Below are 15383 nucleotides of genomic sequence, written 5' to 3'. Positions count from 1 at the left end.
GCTTAGCAACATGAACGTTCGTGTATGACTCAAGCGCGTCTTTTCCCCCGCCTTTCCCCTCACTGACGCATAAAAATGGTCAAGGTAGCTAGAATTTTTTATGACTTCTCTCTGAGAACCGTTACCAACGGTTACTTGAATTCGTGTGTTGAAATGAAGTACGCAGCCTAAAGTTTGACGTTAGCAGCTGAGCTACAAATCTGACAAGCTGACGATCGTAAACTTAAATCAACAAACTAAAATTGTTATTCGTTCATTGTTTTGAGATCACTCGTCGCTGCTTCCGCACGCGTGTTTGCTAAAGACCCATCGCAAAATGAACATCCCATCCACCTCGAAGAGGTTGGTACTTTCACTATACCGGGATCTATTGCGTTACGGAGCACAGCTGCAGTACACCGATAAAGATTACTTTTTAGCGCGCATTCGGCGTGAATTCCGCCAGTCGGCGTCGCTGACCGATCCGAAAGAGATAGAATTCTCGTACAAGGTAGTGCGCCAGTCGGCTATTTTAATGTCCTTTGTACTAGCTCTAACGTTCGCTACACTTTGTTCGTTTCAGAGAGGTCGGGCCTTACTAGACCGTGCTCGTGTTATCTAATCGCCACACCGGAGGAAGATGCATTACGTTCGCCGTATTCCGCTGTTGGTTCGCTTTCCATCGTTCTTTGGTAATCATGTCTGCGGACGACCGTTCTCGAAAGCGATAGCCGACAGTCGTGTACCGGTTCTGCAGGAAGAAGACCTAGAGGAAACGTTCGTGAGGGGCAGTGGACCTGGCGGTCAGGCGGTGGCTAAAACGAACAACAAGGTCGTACTGACGCATAAGCCAACCGGCATTGTGGTACAATGTCATACCACTCGATCGCTGTTCGAAAATCGACGAGAGGCGCGCAAAGTGCTGATCGGTAAGCTGGACCAGCTGTACAACGGGGAGCAATCGGTGGCGGCACAACAGCAACGCATTGAACAGAAGAAACGGACGGAAGCTACCCGACGCAAGCAAAAGTTACAGGCACAGAAAAAGGCGTGGAAAGAGCGTGAGTTTGGAGGAAGTGTTCCGGAAGAAAAGTGACGAGAAAACGACTGATTCATTTGTTTGTAGTTTGTATTAAATAATCTTAATAGTTACTTAACTAAGCGTTTTCTTATTGTGTTTTCTCTACGTTTTCTACCACGAACTGAAATTTCCGAAGCCATTCGTACCATTCGCAACTTTACGCTTTTTAGCTTGCGTCGAGGTTTCCCCAAGGCCACTTCCTCCAGTCTTTGGACTTGGTTCTGGTAATACCTTTGTTACGCTCGTGTCCAAATATTTTCCCACGCCCGATCGGAACACCTTCAACGGTTGGCCGGACTTTTTACCGGCCACCTTGTTCCGCTTTTCCTCGGCCTCACGCTTTACCCGTTCCAACTCTTCTGCTCGCTCCTTGGCCAGCTGCTCGTCCACCTCCTGGAACGGATCCACAAACACTTGCGCTCGCTGAATGAAGATGTTTTCAATCGGTCGATCTCGGTTATCCACCTCGATGCGTTCCATCTCCGTGAGCACCTCCAAACCACCGACAAGCTTGCCAAATATTGTGTGCTTTCCGTCCAGGTGTTTGCACGAACGATAGGTGATGAAACTAAAATACGATCGAATTGGGCTACTAAATACCATCTCACCAAAGTCGAACGAAAATTACTTACAACTGTGATCCGTTTGTGTTAGGTCCCGAGTTGGCCATGGAAAGAATACCCCGGCCGGAATGCGACAGATTCGGTTTGATTTCGTCGGCAAACTTTTTACCCCACGCCGATGTTCCCCCATTGCCAACACCCGTCGGATCGCCGCCCTGGAGCATAAAGTTCCGGATGGAGCGATGGAACAGGCACCCGTTGTAGTAACCGCTTGCACAGTGTCGTAGGAAGTTTTCGCATGTTTTCGGCACTTGTTCGCAGTACAGCTCAAGGTTAAGCGCCCCGAAGTTGGTAAGCAATCGGACGTAGCCCTTCTTCTTTACGCGCTCGTACCTCACAATGTCGTCATCGATGATGGCCGCTTCATGGTTCGACACGGGAACCATTGCGGTCGAGGTGAACGAGGCGGCAACCGCACCGGTCGAGTAGTGGGCCGCATTGAACTTATCTGCCACCAGTCGCTCTTCCTTTTTCTCCTCGGGCGCTTTGTAGTCTTTCTCGAGCTGCGTAAGAATATCTTTTGTTTCGTGGGAGATGGTCTTCAGGCGTCCCTGAGGGTCCTTCTGCTCCGCCAATTCCTCTTCCGTCGGCACGCGAAGCTTCTTCTTGATGTGGTGAAAGTTGGAAATGTTAAACTTGTCCAGATTGCCCGGATCCTGGATGGTGATAAAGTCTTTCCTCGTGAACGGTGTATCGTCCAGCAGATCCTTCCAGTTTTTTGTCTTGATGTTCAGCTGTTCGATCGCTTCCCAGGAAAAAACATTGCCCGTCTTTCCGTTGGCAACAATATGCGAGTTTTTGGTGAACGGCTTGAAGAGTGTCGGGCAGTGGTACGCATCTTCGTGGTTCTTGGTGAAGTTGAGTTTTACCAGCGACTTTCCGTCGAGGGCCGCTCCGGTGACAGGGTTTACTTTGAACTTTTTCAAAAACTCCACAATCGCCGCCAGCTCAAACACGTTGCCATCTTTATCGCAGTACGGATGTTCGAAGGGAACCATCGAAAGGCAGCAGTGATCGAAAGGAAGGCGTTTGAATTTGATCGCTTCATTTTCGACCGAGTCAGGTTTGTGGCCTCCATAAAACTCCGACCACTCGGTGTACGTAAGGTACCTGTTCGGAACAAAGGAGTGTAAAGCATCATTTCAACTGAACTGAAGACCGCAGAACGATCAAATAATCGATATTTAGATTTACATTTTATCCTTTTGATGCTGTTTTTTACCCATTTTAATAAATTTGTGGACAAACTTTTGTAGTAAACTGAAACACTTCTGTTGTTTTGTTTACACTGTCACGAAATAGCTCAGTTTATTGATGGCTGCATACTTTTTTCATTGAAATTGTAAACACACTCAAGGTTTATATATTTAAATTGAGCAACTTTTTAGAAAACAATTTTTGTTTATTGTTTTCTCTTGCTGTATAAATAGAGAACCACATTTCGAATAACAGACCCAATACGCAATAATAGACCCGATACACCAATGAATAGGGTAATAGAAATAGCAATTATCTTGGTGTATTTAATTACGAATGCTCAAACTAACAATTATGCACCATCGTTCTCGGTAGAAACATGACAAAGGGCTAAAGATGTTGTCTCCCCGAAGTTGACTCGCATTGCGTTTTAATGTACTGGATGAAAAAGTTGGACACATATAATCCGCAACTGATGATTGCATTAGTTCTTCTTCACGACAGCTTGGCTATCGTTGTTCTCCAGATAATCGTACGACAGTTTTGCAATGAGCAGTCCCGACGAAAGGCCGAGCGCAGTCGAAAGGCCCTGGTTGCGGGGAATGGCTGACCGGAGCACTGCCCACACAAGCACCGAACCGAAACTGAACAGTACCGATCCGCAGATACTGTACGCTACACGTTTGTTCGATGGCAAAGCTTTCAGATGCGGCCGGCTGTACATATACAGCGTGGTGCCGAAAATGGTATGCAGTAACAGGAAGTTCGTCACATCTCGCTTGGGCAGCAATCTGTAAAAGAAAACCGGGTTTACAATCATCATTGCGATACGCGATTGGGAGCTAAACCAGCTAGAGAAACTTACTTGATCGCGATCGAAGGGTTCATTACGTTGACGGACAACGCCGCATAACTGACCATACCCTTCAGTGGAAAATAGTAGAAAAGAATGTTTTCCTTCGTTAATGGCCGCAGACGAAGCGAGGAGCTGGCTTCAGTCATGGTGGTAGAGTCGGTCGAGGTTTAATAAACGGAATACCAAACAAACTATTGAGTTTGAGCTGAAAACGAGACCGCACAAGAAAACACAGCAACGATTGTGTAATAAAGAATCACCAGACAGATACGTCACTGGAACAACCTGACAATCGGCAGAAAAGTAAACAAAAAGTGACATTTTCCTGAGGGGTAGGAATCTTTTTCTAGTTACTAAATGTCAATTCTTGGAATCGAGAACACTGTATCAGAAAAACTATTTTATTTGAACTTTAAGGCAAACACTTCTCTGTGTATCTACAGCACCCGGCAATTCTATCCTAAAAATTGGTTCATTTTGGTCATCAGTACCAACAAGGTAAAGAGACATGAAAAGCTGTGACGACCCAACTTTTAGTTCTAGTAATCTTGGTTTCATCAAACCTGTCAGAATATTCTGCACCGTTGCGGTAGGAAATGTCAATTCTTGGAATCGAGAAAACAAACGTTTCACGGCCGACCGAAAAGCGCGTCGATCAAAGTATCCCGGACTGTAGAACGGAAAACTAGAGTGTTTCCTGAAGCAGACCAGTGCTTTCGCGGTCGTATAGTTTTTGACTAGGTGTGTGATTTGAGTGTTACTCGTGAAAAGGAAGTTACTTTTTCCAGTTGGCCAACGAGTCCTGCAAAGGCGGTAAGTACGTATCCTGTCAAGAACATTTCTTGTTGTAGTGGTGAAGTATAGTCAGAAAAACATGTGGATTCCGGCTTCCCAAAGTATATTAGTCAAAAACCTACAGAAACCGAAAGAGTTAGGGCTACTTCCATCTTATTTCATTGTTTCAAGGATCCATCAAACCCGGAACCGCCTGGGGCACCGTACCGTATGGTTCCTCAGGACCGAAGTAAAGTTGATGTTTCCGTCGCATATATGTGTGTATGCGTTGGTAGCGAAAGTTTGATCGAAGGAAGCCGCGAACCGAACGAACGTTCTTGCGTGTTTCTTTGTGTATTTATTATTCCTGTTACATCTGCCGGCTCGATAGTTGCATGGAATTGAGTTTATTTTACATCGAATATTTTTTCCAGAAAAAAATGTCAAAGGTTGCTGGGATGCTGAAAACTAATCTGTTTGCTCTAAAGTCAAATTATTTTACTACAATTTAAATGATAAATTGTATGGTAACGTGTTAAGCGCTACGTCGGTCCCGTGAGGCCGACAGCGTTCTTTCCCGTATGCCGGCGTCGGTCCACTCGGACCGACAGAGCCGGTTTGGTAGGGACACAGGCGCTTCGGGACCGACAGCATAGTAAGTTATTCAAAAGCATACCGTCGGCGGCATTATTTGAATCATTTGCTTGGGAGTCGTCGGAAAACGAACAAAATTTCGACATAAGGCTTTGCATAATCTAGAATAAAACATTACATTATTGAGACATTATTGTTTCTATTAGTAGTCAGACATCGCTTTGTAGACAGAATTGTTCTAATTCCAAAGAAAACAGATGCCACAGATGCAGGAGTCTGATCGTATTTTCATTTCTCTATTTTGCCTCGTTCTGTTTCGTCGAGACATGATTGAACGTGAATTCATTTTGCATGGTTTGCTACGATTCGCTGGCAAAATGGAAAGCAGTGCAAATTACGCGTAGTGCTTAACATGTTAACTTAACAATTGCCAGTCGACTTTCTTTTACTAGTTGGATAGCACAGGTTCAGAAGAAGGCGTAGCCTGGCCTTAAACTGTTTTAAAAAACTGCTGTTAACTGCTTTTTTTGTATTCAATAAAATTAAAAGTCTAACCATGCACAAGTCTGTTCCATTGCATCCAGAGTATGGGCTGCGTGGACGATTTTGTTTCGATCGGGTGGATCTGAAAGAAGCACGCAAAGCCAAGCCGCCTCCTATCTACTGTTGGCATCATTAACATTCCGATTCTTTTATGTTGTGATCGGAAAACATAACTATCTTCATTTGTGGTCGTTAAATCCTGAACGAACATTGTATGAAGTGAATGATATTCGCATGTATAAAGCCTAATTGATCAATTAAACCCCAATGAAAAGAGAAGAAGGTCGCATACATCACGTAGCTCTGCAGATTCTTTTCCTAGAAAACAGGGGCTGGGTTTCTTTAACGATAAACTCTAATGACACCCACAGTTGCATCGAAGCGTGTATCGAATCAGTGTAGATGCACAAGTGCATTTGTGTGCCTGGTTTGGAGTTATCTAAACCACAGTAATAAAGAATCTATAGCCATCATCATCAAACATTTTCCTCACGTGTGTATAACCGATAGATTATTTTCTATATTGTCTCGAGGCTGTCTAGACATTTGTGAGGAGTAAATGTAAAAACAACATTTTTCATTTTACTCCTACTACTTGCTAAGTGTTACATGGTTTTACCTATTCTACGTGTTGGTTGAGATGGCTGGAGCTAAAGAGACAGGAAGTTAATGTAATGTTTTATCTTCCTTAATTGGACCTCCAAACGTTCCTTCACTATACTTGTACTTTGGAGCAGATTTGATGTCCTGAGTCTCCATTTGTCAGTAATTAATAAACTTTCTATTATCCTTGTAAATGTAGCTAGTAGTGAAATGGATATGGGAGGTGGTGGTGTGCTCTCGCTTACTTTAGCATTGATGTTGATATGCTGTAAGCTATTTATCTAATAAGTGAGGGCATTTTTTCTCTCTGTGTTGCTTTGATGTCATGTCACGGCATGCTTTGATGTCATTTTTAACGATTAACAGAATTATTTTATCGAACTTTCTATACCATGGGACTGTTGTACAATCATGCGCCTCTTATAATACTTAATCTTATGACTTATAAGATAATTAATTAAATTTTGATGCAAAGAATGCGAGATAAAATTTATGCTCAAGAACGAACGGTAAAATAAAACAAAAGTTTCTGGTATGCTAATATCTGTGCGTTCTTTTTTGGGAAGATGTTTGGTCGTTTTACGATAGCCATTTGGTGCCTTCCCCTTGGTCGGCCTTTTTGGATATTAAGAGTCGAGCTGAGAGAAACGAGTTTTATGTTGGCTTGGCTGCGTTATAGATGTTTTACTGATGTCGTATATTGTTATAGTATGCTATGATGTGGTAGCAGGCTAGGATATAGGATAGCATACTATATAAGAACGGACTGAGGCTCAGATACAGCAATTCGCATTCAGAAGCTTAAGTAGTTGGAGTTTATAATAAATAACCCACGAACATATCAATTGGCGACGAGGATGTCTGAAGCGGATCTCCGGGAAGCAATTCAAAAGTTGACTGCACTCATCGTTAGGCAGCAAGAACAAATCGAAAATCTAGAAAACCAAAGTCACAGCGGTAAAATTATAGAATCAATCGCTTCTGGCATTCAAGATTTTTACTTCGACCCGGAAAATGGAAAATTCTTCGATGGCTGGTACGGGCGATACGAAGATGTCATCACGAAAGATGGTGAGAGTTTGGATGATGCGGCGCGGGTAAGATTGTTACTTCGCAAATTGAGTACATCGGTCCACGAGAAATATGTAAACACCATCCTTCCGAAGCATCCTAGAGAATTCACCCTGGTAGAAACGGTCAAAAAGCTAACGAAATTGTTTGGACGGCAGAAATCACTCTTTCATGCCAGGTATCATTGTTTGCAGTACGTTAAAAATGAAGCGGACGATTTTTCAACGTTTGCTGCGAATGTGAACAAACATTGTGAATCGTTTCAACTGTCCAAGCTTTCTGTAGATCAGTTTAAAGCTCTTCGTTTTGTGTGTGGTTTGCAATCCCCACAAGATGCTGACATACGGACACGGCTTATTCAGAAACTTGAAAATGATGAGGCTACGGAAGGAGTGAACAATCTAACGTTGGATAATCTTGTGGAAGAGTGTTATCGATTGACAAATCTGAAACAAGATACTATGATGATACAATCTAACGAAATGCGAAATGTAAATTCAGTTTCGCATCGCCATATTAAGTCCAGTCCAGAGAAGAAAGTGCCAAAATATCCTTGTTGGAAATGTGGAGAGAGACATTTTTCACGCGAATGTCCTTACAATTCCCATAAATGTTCCAAATGTAAAAAACAAGGACACAAAGAAGGCTATTGTTCCAAAGTAAAGCCTTTTAAATCAAAACCATCATTTAAGGAATCTAATGGAATTTTTACGATCTGCAACATTGGAAGCAAGCGGAAATTCATTCCAGTTAAGCTAAATGGTGTTGGAGTACAGCTACAATTTGACTCAGCGTCGGATATCACAATTATCTCCGAGGACTTATGGAAATGTATTGGAAAACCGATTGCTAAGCCAACGAATGAAAAAGCCGTTAGTGCATCTGGAAATAATTTGAATCTGATTGGAGAATTCTTCACTGAAATTTTGATAGCAGATGTGATAAAAAGAGGACGTATTTTTATTTCGGACAATGAGAAGCTTAACGTTTTGGGCATTGAAACAATCGATCTGTTTGATCTGTGGTCAATACCGATCAACACATTGGTCAATGCAGTGCATCAAAGTAGCGAAGATGTCGTGGAATTTCTTAAGCGAAAGTTTCCCGAAGTTTTTCAGAATACACTGGGAAGATGCACTCAAGCAAATGTTAAACTGTACCTCAAGCAAAACGCACGTCCAGTTTACTGTCCGAAGCGTCCTGTGGCATATGCAGCACTTCCAAAGGTCGAACACGAACTTCAACGTTTGGAGGACAAAGGAATTATTTCACCGGTAAAATTTTCAGATTGGTCAGCACCTATCGTAGTTGTGCGAAAAGCGGATGGTGTCTCTGTTCGCGTGTGTGGTGACTATTCAACTGGTCTGAATAATGCCCTGGAGTGTGATCGTCATCCTTTACCTCATCCAGATGACCTTTTTGTGGAACTAGCTGGTGCACATTATTTCACTCACCTAGATTTGTCGGATGCTTATCTACAAGTGGAAGTTGAAGAAGAATCTCGAAAAATGCTCACTGTGAACACTCATAGAGGTCTTTACCAGTACAATCGATTACCTCCTGGAATCAAGTCTGCGCCTGGAGCATTTCAGCGCATCATCGACAGCATGGTTGCTGGGATTCCTGGGGTGAAACCTTACTTGGATGATATTCTTATTGCTGGACGAACCAAAGAAGACCACGATAATCGTTTACATGCTGTTCTTGAGCGAGTGCGTGAATATGGATTTCATTTACGTCTTGATAAATGCCGGTTTGCTTTACATCAGATCAAGTTCCTTGGGCACATCGTGGATAAAGATGGAATTCGTCCTGATCCATCTAAAACAGAAGCTATTTCAAAGATGCTTCCTCCAAAGAATGTAGCTGAACTTAGGTCATTCCTTGGTGCTATAAATTATTATGGACGGTTTATCAAGCAAATGAAACAGCTTCGAGCTCCACTAGATGACCTACTCAAGAAAAATGAAAAATGGAATTGGAGTCCGGATTGTCAGAAGTCCTTTGAAAAATTTAAATCCATTCTTTTATCGGATTTATTACTAACACATTATGATCCATCAAAGGAAATAATCGTAGCAGCAGATGCATCTCAATATGGTCTGGGAGCTGTAATAATGCATCGTTTCCCAACCGGAGAAGTGAAGGCAATCGCACATGCATCTAGATCGTTGACTCAAGCAGAAAAGAATTATGGGCAAGTCGAAAAAGAAGCATTGGCTCTGGTGTTTGGCGTCACGAAATTTCATAAGATGTTGTTCGGTCGTCATTTCCTGCTTCAAACTGATCATCAACCCCTGCTTAGAGTTTTCGGTTCTAAAACTGGAATTCCAGTTTATACTGCAAATAGGTTGCAACGTTGGGCGTTAACGCTGATGTTGTATGACTTCACTATTCAGTACGTTTCGACAAATAATTTTGGCTGCGCAGATTTCTTATCACGATTGATGTCATCACAAGAAAAACCAGATGAAGATTACGTGATAGCCGCAGTACAAGTCGAAACTGAAGTAAAAGCGATATTAGAAGATACCATTAGCAATCTTCCGGTAACGAACAAAATGATTGTAGAAGAAACTCAGAAAGATCCCCTTCTACAAAAAGTTGTAAAGTTTATCAACGAAGGTTGGCCAGAAATGAAGTCGTTACCAAATGAAGACATAAAGAAATTCGCCTTAAGACGAGACGGTCTTCAAGTGGTCGAAAATTGCGTTATGTTCGGTGACAGAGTTGTCATCCCGTTTAAGTTCAAGAAAAGAATTCTTTACCAATCACATCGTGGACATCCAGGCATCGAACGAATGAAAGCATTAGCACGAAGTTATGTGTATTGGCCAAATACTGACGAAGATATAGTTCAATATGTGCGCCAATGTAATTCATGTGCTGAAGCAGCGAAGTTTCCAACAAAATCAACACTAGAATCATGGCCTCTTACAAATAGCCCATGGCAGCGTATCCATGTAGCAGGGTGGCCACTCAACCGGGAAAACCGGGAAAACCGGGAATCAGCCTTGAATTTAATTTAACCGGGAAAAAAACCGGGAAAACCGGGAATTTTGCCAAAAAAACCGGGAATATTTCTCATATAGCTATTTTTTGAGATTTTTATATTTTATTGTCGAAGCGTAATTATATTATCATATAAAACTGTCACTACATTTCAATTGTTAAGGGCCACATTTTCTGTCCACTGTTTGAAGGTTCAATGTATTCGTATTCCGTTCTCGTTTCTTCCAGTAGTGCCGGCGTAGAGGCAAAGCGAGAAAGCATGATGATTTTGTCGCCAGGGAAGCAATTAGCCATACTCTTCTTCGGACGAGAGAGAACGCCTCATGCGAATGACAAACGCATCAAGGGTTTAACTTTGGTAACATGGTGACAAGGTTTTCCAGTTGAAAATGCAAAAGCATTGATCATCTGTTTAAACACTCGATATGAAATGGCAAAGCAACCAAATGTATTTGTATATGCTTCAGAGAGTAGCCAAAACAATTACTTTAAATCTAGTAAATCTACTAGATAAAAAGCTTATCGCCTCCTATGATATTCTACGAAAATATTCACAGCGCTCAAATCCGTGGTTTTCAATTGAAATTGAAAACCTCTGTCCCTCTACCAATATTTCCTGTCAATCCTTCTTAATTCTCAAAGTGATTACTATCCAGTTGGATTCATCCCGAAAAAATCGCCTTGATTTTCTTAGAAAATTTTTTGACAATCGTTCCTTGTTTTGTTTACGGATTCAATTCATCAGTTATTATTATTTTCAAAAGTTATTGTTATTTTTAATAGTGCGGAAGATGCTGTTATACATCGTGTTTTGCTATTTGTTGTATAAATAGTGCGTAGAATGTGAAAAAACGCGTGGTAAATGTTATTTTACATCAATTTTCAGAAGATCAATTGAGGCATGAGATTATCGTAGGCGATACTGCGACCTTAAAATCATTATCAAACTTAAGGAAGGAGTAGAGCAGGCAGTGGATTGCCTGCTACTGCGGGATCTGGCGCAACTCGTTTTGCTTTGCTGTTAACAGGATCACGATGTCCGAGTACCAATTATCAAGGAGTAAGAGTAGGACTGCATTCTGTTTTAACGTTTGCTATGAGCACTGAAGAAGTGCTCTCGTTCTACAGCACTGCTGCGAAAGAGCACAACATGCGATCTCTCAACGTCACACAGCGCTCTCCTGGGAGAGCTGCTGAAGGATCTGTTGCACGCTATCTGTTCAAGTGTGCCAGAACGGGATCGCCAACGCAGTCATAATCTGGGAGCGAAATATGCGGGTGTTGCTAGCACACTCTTTCATTACTGATCTCCTATCGTTTATCTCAGTCCGATTCATATTTTGCGACATCCGGGAAGGTGAATGCAAGGAAACTTTAAAATTGTTCCAAACGTTCAAACGTTCTACATCATCCTTTCGTTTCCATTACTTGTTATTGTGTTTATTGAAGTGTTTTTTTATTCTTGTGTTTGCTATCAGGTAAGCTTTCTGCCGTACGGTTTGATGTAAATTATTAACTACTATTAACAATGTTCTCCATAGATCGCTAGCCATGCCAACCACATATTGGTACCTATCGCGAACCAAGTTAACAACCGGTCGATAAACATATCGACCGATATAATGACAGTAATGGCGGAATGGTATCGCAACGCATCAAATTTATCAACCCGTAAAAACGCGTGTACAATTGCCATGGCTACCGTACAAATCGTGGGGAAAAAATCGAGCAGTTGTTAAAAAAGTCTTTAATTTGCATCGCGAACGAAACATTTTTTTTATATCGACCGATATATTTAACTACTGCCTCAACCCATCCGATATACTGAAAAGAGCTGTTGACCGTGGAAAGATTTATTTTAAAAAATGTAAAAATGTTATTCTGTGTTAATTTTTTGCTCTCTTATTATTTTTTAACCACTTTAGCCCATCAAAAAATTTATTTTTCTGGTGAAATTTTTTTTTGTTTTAAAATTTGTTTTTTTATTTAACCGCCTACACGGGTAGTTATTGTAGTTTTATATTGAAAAAACAATTGATTGGATTGTCGTATCGGCGTGAAACTTTTAGAATGCCTAGAAATAGTAATTTTCTATCGTTTTGCTAAAAAAAACGTTTTTAAACAAATTTAAGTAATTTTTATTTGCCGTTGTCGGTCGATACCCCTCAAACGTTCCGTATTTCTCGTACTTCGGACCAATTTAAATTTTATAGAGATGTCGGATCGATTTTATAATTTCAAAAATTCATTAAGTATATTAATTTGAGGTTCCAAAAAATTTCAACGGTATAAAAAAATGAGTATTTTTCTTTTGTACAGTTATGCATTGTGTTCCCTGTTCTTATAGATTCACGTATTTTGTTTTTTGGTTCCTGCATTAGCGCCCGTATCGTGGAAGGAGACACCGTTTTCGCAATTTCCGTTCACTTCCTGCTTGCCAAGAACATCTCTAACTGTTACACCACTTCGCCTAAGACAAAGTTTTGTGATTGCCCAGTATTTTTCATTGGGGCGAAGCTGTGGCAAATTTGGTTTTGGTACAAAATGAATCTTATTGACCCTGTACCACTCTAAGACAACCTTAGAATTATGGCAGGTCAAAAACTTGATAGAAAAAAGTACGTGAATGTATAAGAAAGAAATAGAAAAATAGAAATATTCGTTGCTTAATCATCCATGGTTTTAAAGGATAAGCAGAGTCCCCTAAACAACAATAAAAAAAATCATAAATATTGGGTACAAGAATGTCATATGTAAATAGACAAACCCAACAGCTTCATCGTTCGTTCACCACTGTTTCATTTTTCTTCTAAGTATAAAGATATTGGGCTTGTATTGTATTATCTACAAATAGGATCATTTGCCTGTGGTCACATATCTAGAAGATCATTATCAACAAGCATTTTATAAAGAAGTGTTAAATTTAATATTTACCATTAAAGCGTTTAAACTGTAAAACCCTTTTCTATTCAAATATTGAATTGGGTTGTCGTAAAGTGCGACAATTCTGATGTGAGTTCCATCGGTGCACATAACTACACAAGGACAGGTAATTTTTTACAAAATATCTCCTGGCGTCTGCTTTTTCGTCGGCAGTCATATCCATGGTTATGAAATCCGCTAGTTCACGTTCCAACGCGGCTAGAGTTTGATCTAGCGTTTCAGAAAAAGTAGATTGGGCAATTGCCATAGTAAAATCGATACCAACACTTTGTTGGTACGACCCTTGAGCAAAAAATCTTTGTTCCACAATTTTTCTTCCGCCGATAACCCACGCTTATGCTTATGCTAGTTCCACTTTGGCAAGGATTTCTTCAAACACCCTCTTCGGAACTAGGTAATTGTTAATGAAGCTGAAAAAGGAACATATTAAAACAGTGGCAACGATTGTTGAGCCAATACGCTTACGTTTTATCCAATAATTCAAGCGGATCAAAATGCTTCTTCAATCGCCTACGGTATGCTGCTAGATTTATCTCCTCTTCATTCTCCGCATCATTTGAAAATAATAATGAATTTATCATTCAAATCTTTTGGATGCTTCACGAACTAAAATGCTTCTCGATACGATAGAAGTCGCACTAATTGTAACGTTGTTAAAAGTAAACAAACTCTAGGTTTCCATGGTAATTTGACAGACGGCGAAACTACTCGATAGGTATTTTTATGGGTTGTTATAATTTTACCGACTGCTCAGTTGAATACATTCGCGATACCAATTCGAGTAGATAAATTTATCGGTCGATATAATCAAACGGGTTGGTAAATTTTACCGACTGCTTTCGCGATAGGTACCATTGTCCCAGCTACGAAAATTCGTTTCCGTGGTGCTCCTCCGATCCGAAGGACATTTATGCAGCGATTTGCAAATGGTGCAGTAAAAAAATAAAAATCAACTCTATGGGCAGAGTGGCTTTGATTAGTCATGAGAAAAGCAAAGGACATCAAAAACTTGCGTTGGTGCAAAAAACGAACCTTCCAATCAACCATTTTTTAGCAAGTAAGGAAATTAAATTGTTTTTGACACGCTGAGCAAAGCGGTGATTTTGCTCTCGGCCGAACGGAATGTTAAGTGTTGGACTCTGGAGCCCGGCGTGTTTAATTTCTTAATCCTGCATAATAATTTCATTTTATTTGTATGAATTTGTTTTTTTAGATCAAAACCTTGGTATTCATTCATCTTCATCTTCGTCACTACCTTCAACTTCCACTGAAGTGGCTGCCCAAAGCACATCTTCAGCTTCTTCCACCGTCACCAAAAATCAAGACCCCACGACTCCCAACGTCTTGAACAAATACTTGTTGAACGATCAAGTTGCAAAAGCCGAAATTTTGTGGGCGCTGGAAACTGTTGTCACTCACAACTCCTATCGCAGTGCTGCAGCTAACTCGAATCTTTTTAGGAAGATGTTTCCCGATAGCCAAATCGCTGCCAAGCTTGATATGGGACGCACAAAACTTTCCTATCTCATAACTTACGGTTTGGCACCTTATTTTAAAAATGAAATCTTCAAGCAACTCGATACATGTTCGGAGCTTGTGATTGGTTTCGATGAAACACTAAACAAAGTGTCACAGCGCCAACAGATGGATGTCAGTATAAGATTTTGGAACTACAACGTCGACCGGGTAGAAAGTCGATACCTCGGATCGGCGTTTTTGGATTCCTCGCGCGCGTGTGATCTTCTAAACGGATTGAAGCAATGTACGAAAGGAAGACCCTCTCTTCTTAATAATGTGTGTCAACTCAGCATGGACGGACCAAACGTCAATTGGCGATTAATGAAGGACCTAAATGAGGAAATACGGAATCTACGTGGTGTGCCATCCTTTGATCTACTAAACATCGGTAGCTGTGGGTTGCATGCTGTGCACAATGCTTTCAAAGATGGTATGAAGCACACTGAGTGGAGCATTGACGAATTTTTGGCATCGCTTTATCACATGTTGAAAGATTTTCCTTTGCGTCGTGCGGACTACAAAGAAACCACTGGATCTGATATATTCCCGCTGAAGTTTTGTCCTGTTCGATGGATTGAGAATTTGATTG

General features: G+C 41.0%; 4 protein-coding genes and 1 pseudogene across 4 annotated transcripts; 2 read left to right on the top strand and 3 right to left on the bottom strand.

Moving 5' to 3' along the window:
* The first annotated feature begins 271 nt into the window (after nt 1-271).
* Nucleotides 272-699, top strand: LOC131261385 (mitochondrial ribosome and complex I assembly factor AltMIEF1). The gene is made up of 2 exons (XM_058263406.1): nt 272-490; nt 563-699. The coding sequence occupies exons 1-2, from the start codon at nt 317-319 to the stop codon at nt 599-601; spliced, it is 213 nt and encodes a 70-aa protein (XP_058119389.1). The 5' UTR covers nt 272-316; the 3' UTR covers nt 602-699.
* LOC131261384 (mitochondrial translation release factor in rescue) lies at nt 620-1136 on the top strand. Its single transcript, XM_058263405.1, has one exon. It carries the CDS (start codon nt 620-622, stop codon nt 1073-1075), a length of 456 nt encoding a protein of 151 aa, XP_058119388.1. The 3' UTR covers nt 1076-1136.
* Nucleotides 976-2961, bottom strand: LOC131261383 (RING-type E3 ubiquitin-protein ligase PPIL2). Its single transcript, XM_058263404.1, has 3 exons — nt 2878-2961; nt 1693-2793; nt 976-1628 (listed from the first exon to the last, which is right to left on the bottom strand). Exons 1-3 carry the CDS (start codon nt 2907-2909, stop codon nt 1172-1174), a joined length of 1590 nt encoding a protein of 529 aa, XP_058119387.1. The 5' UTR covers nt 2910-2961; the 3' UTR covers nt 976-1171.
* A 207-nt stretch (nt 2962-3168) lies between these two features.
* On the bottom strand, nt 3169-3985 carry LOC131272867 (uncharacterized). The gene is made up of 2 exons (XM_058274739.1): nt 3746-3985; nt 3169-3671 (listed from the first exon to the last, which is right to left on the bottom strand). Exons 1-2 carry the CDS (start codon nt 3880-3882, stop codon nt 3365-3367), a joined length of 444 nt encoding a protein of 147 aa, XP_058130722.1. The 5' UTR covers nt 3883-3985; the 3' UTR covers nt 3169-3364.
* Nucleotides 3986-13237: 9252 nt separating this feature from the next.
* Nucleotides 13238-13857, bottom strand: LOC131269401 (putative nuclease HARBI1; annotated as a pseudogene).
* Nucleotides 13858-15383: the final 1526 nt, after the last annotated feature.

Source organism: Anopheles coustani, chromosome 3, assembly GCF_943734705.1.
Source record: "Anopheles coustani chromosome 3, idAnoCousDA_361_x.2, whole genome shotgun sequence".
Classification (NCBI taxonomy): Eukaryota; Metazoa; Arthropoda; class Insecta; order Diptera; family Culicidae; genus Anopheles; species Anopheles coustani.
This window is presented reverse-complemented; position numbering and strand designations above follow the sequence as displayed.

Bases quoted from the DNA above. Each gene is read 5' to 3' on its own strand.
- LOC131261385 (XM_058263406.1), top strand. From the start codon at position 317: ATGAACATCCCATCCACCTCGAAGAGGTTGGTACTTTCACTATACCGG. The intron at 491-562 runs GTAGTGCGCCAG...TGTTCGTTTCAG, and splicing joins AGATAGAATTCTCGTACAAG to AGAGGTCGGGCCTTACTAGA.
- LOC131261384 (XM_058263405.1), top strand. From the start codon at position 620: ATGCATTACGTTCGCCGTATTCCGCTGTTGGTTCGCTTTCCATCGTTC.
- LOC131261383 (XM_058263404.1), bottom strand. From the start codon at position 2,909: ATGGGTAAAAAACAGCATCAAAAGGATAAAAT. The intron at 2,794-2,877 runs GTAAATCTAAAT...TGTTCCGAACAG, and splicing joins CAGCATCAAAAGGATAAAAT to GTACCTTACGTACACCGAGT. The intron at 1,629-1,692 runs GTAAGTAATTTT...ATCGTATTTTAG, and splicing joins AACACAAACGGATCACAGTT to TTTCATCACCTATCGTTCGT.
- LOC131272867 (XM_058274739.1), bottom strand. From the start codon at position 3,882: ATGACTGAAGCCAGCTCCTCGCTTCGTCTGCGGCCATTAACGAAGGAA. The intron at 3,672-3,745 runs GTAAGTTTCTCT...TTTCTTTTACAG, and splicing joins AACCCTTCGATCGCGATCAA to ATTGCTGCCCAAGCGAGATG.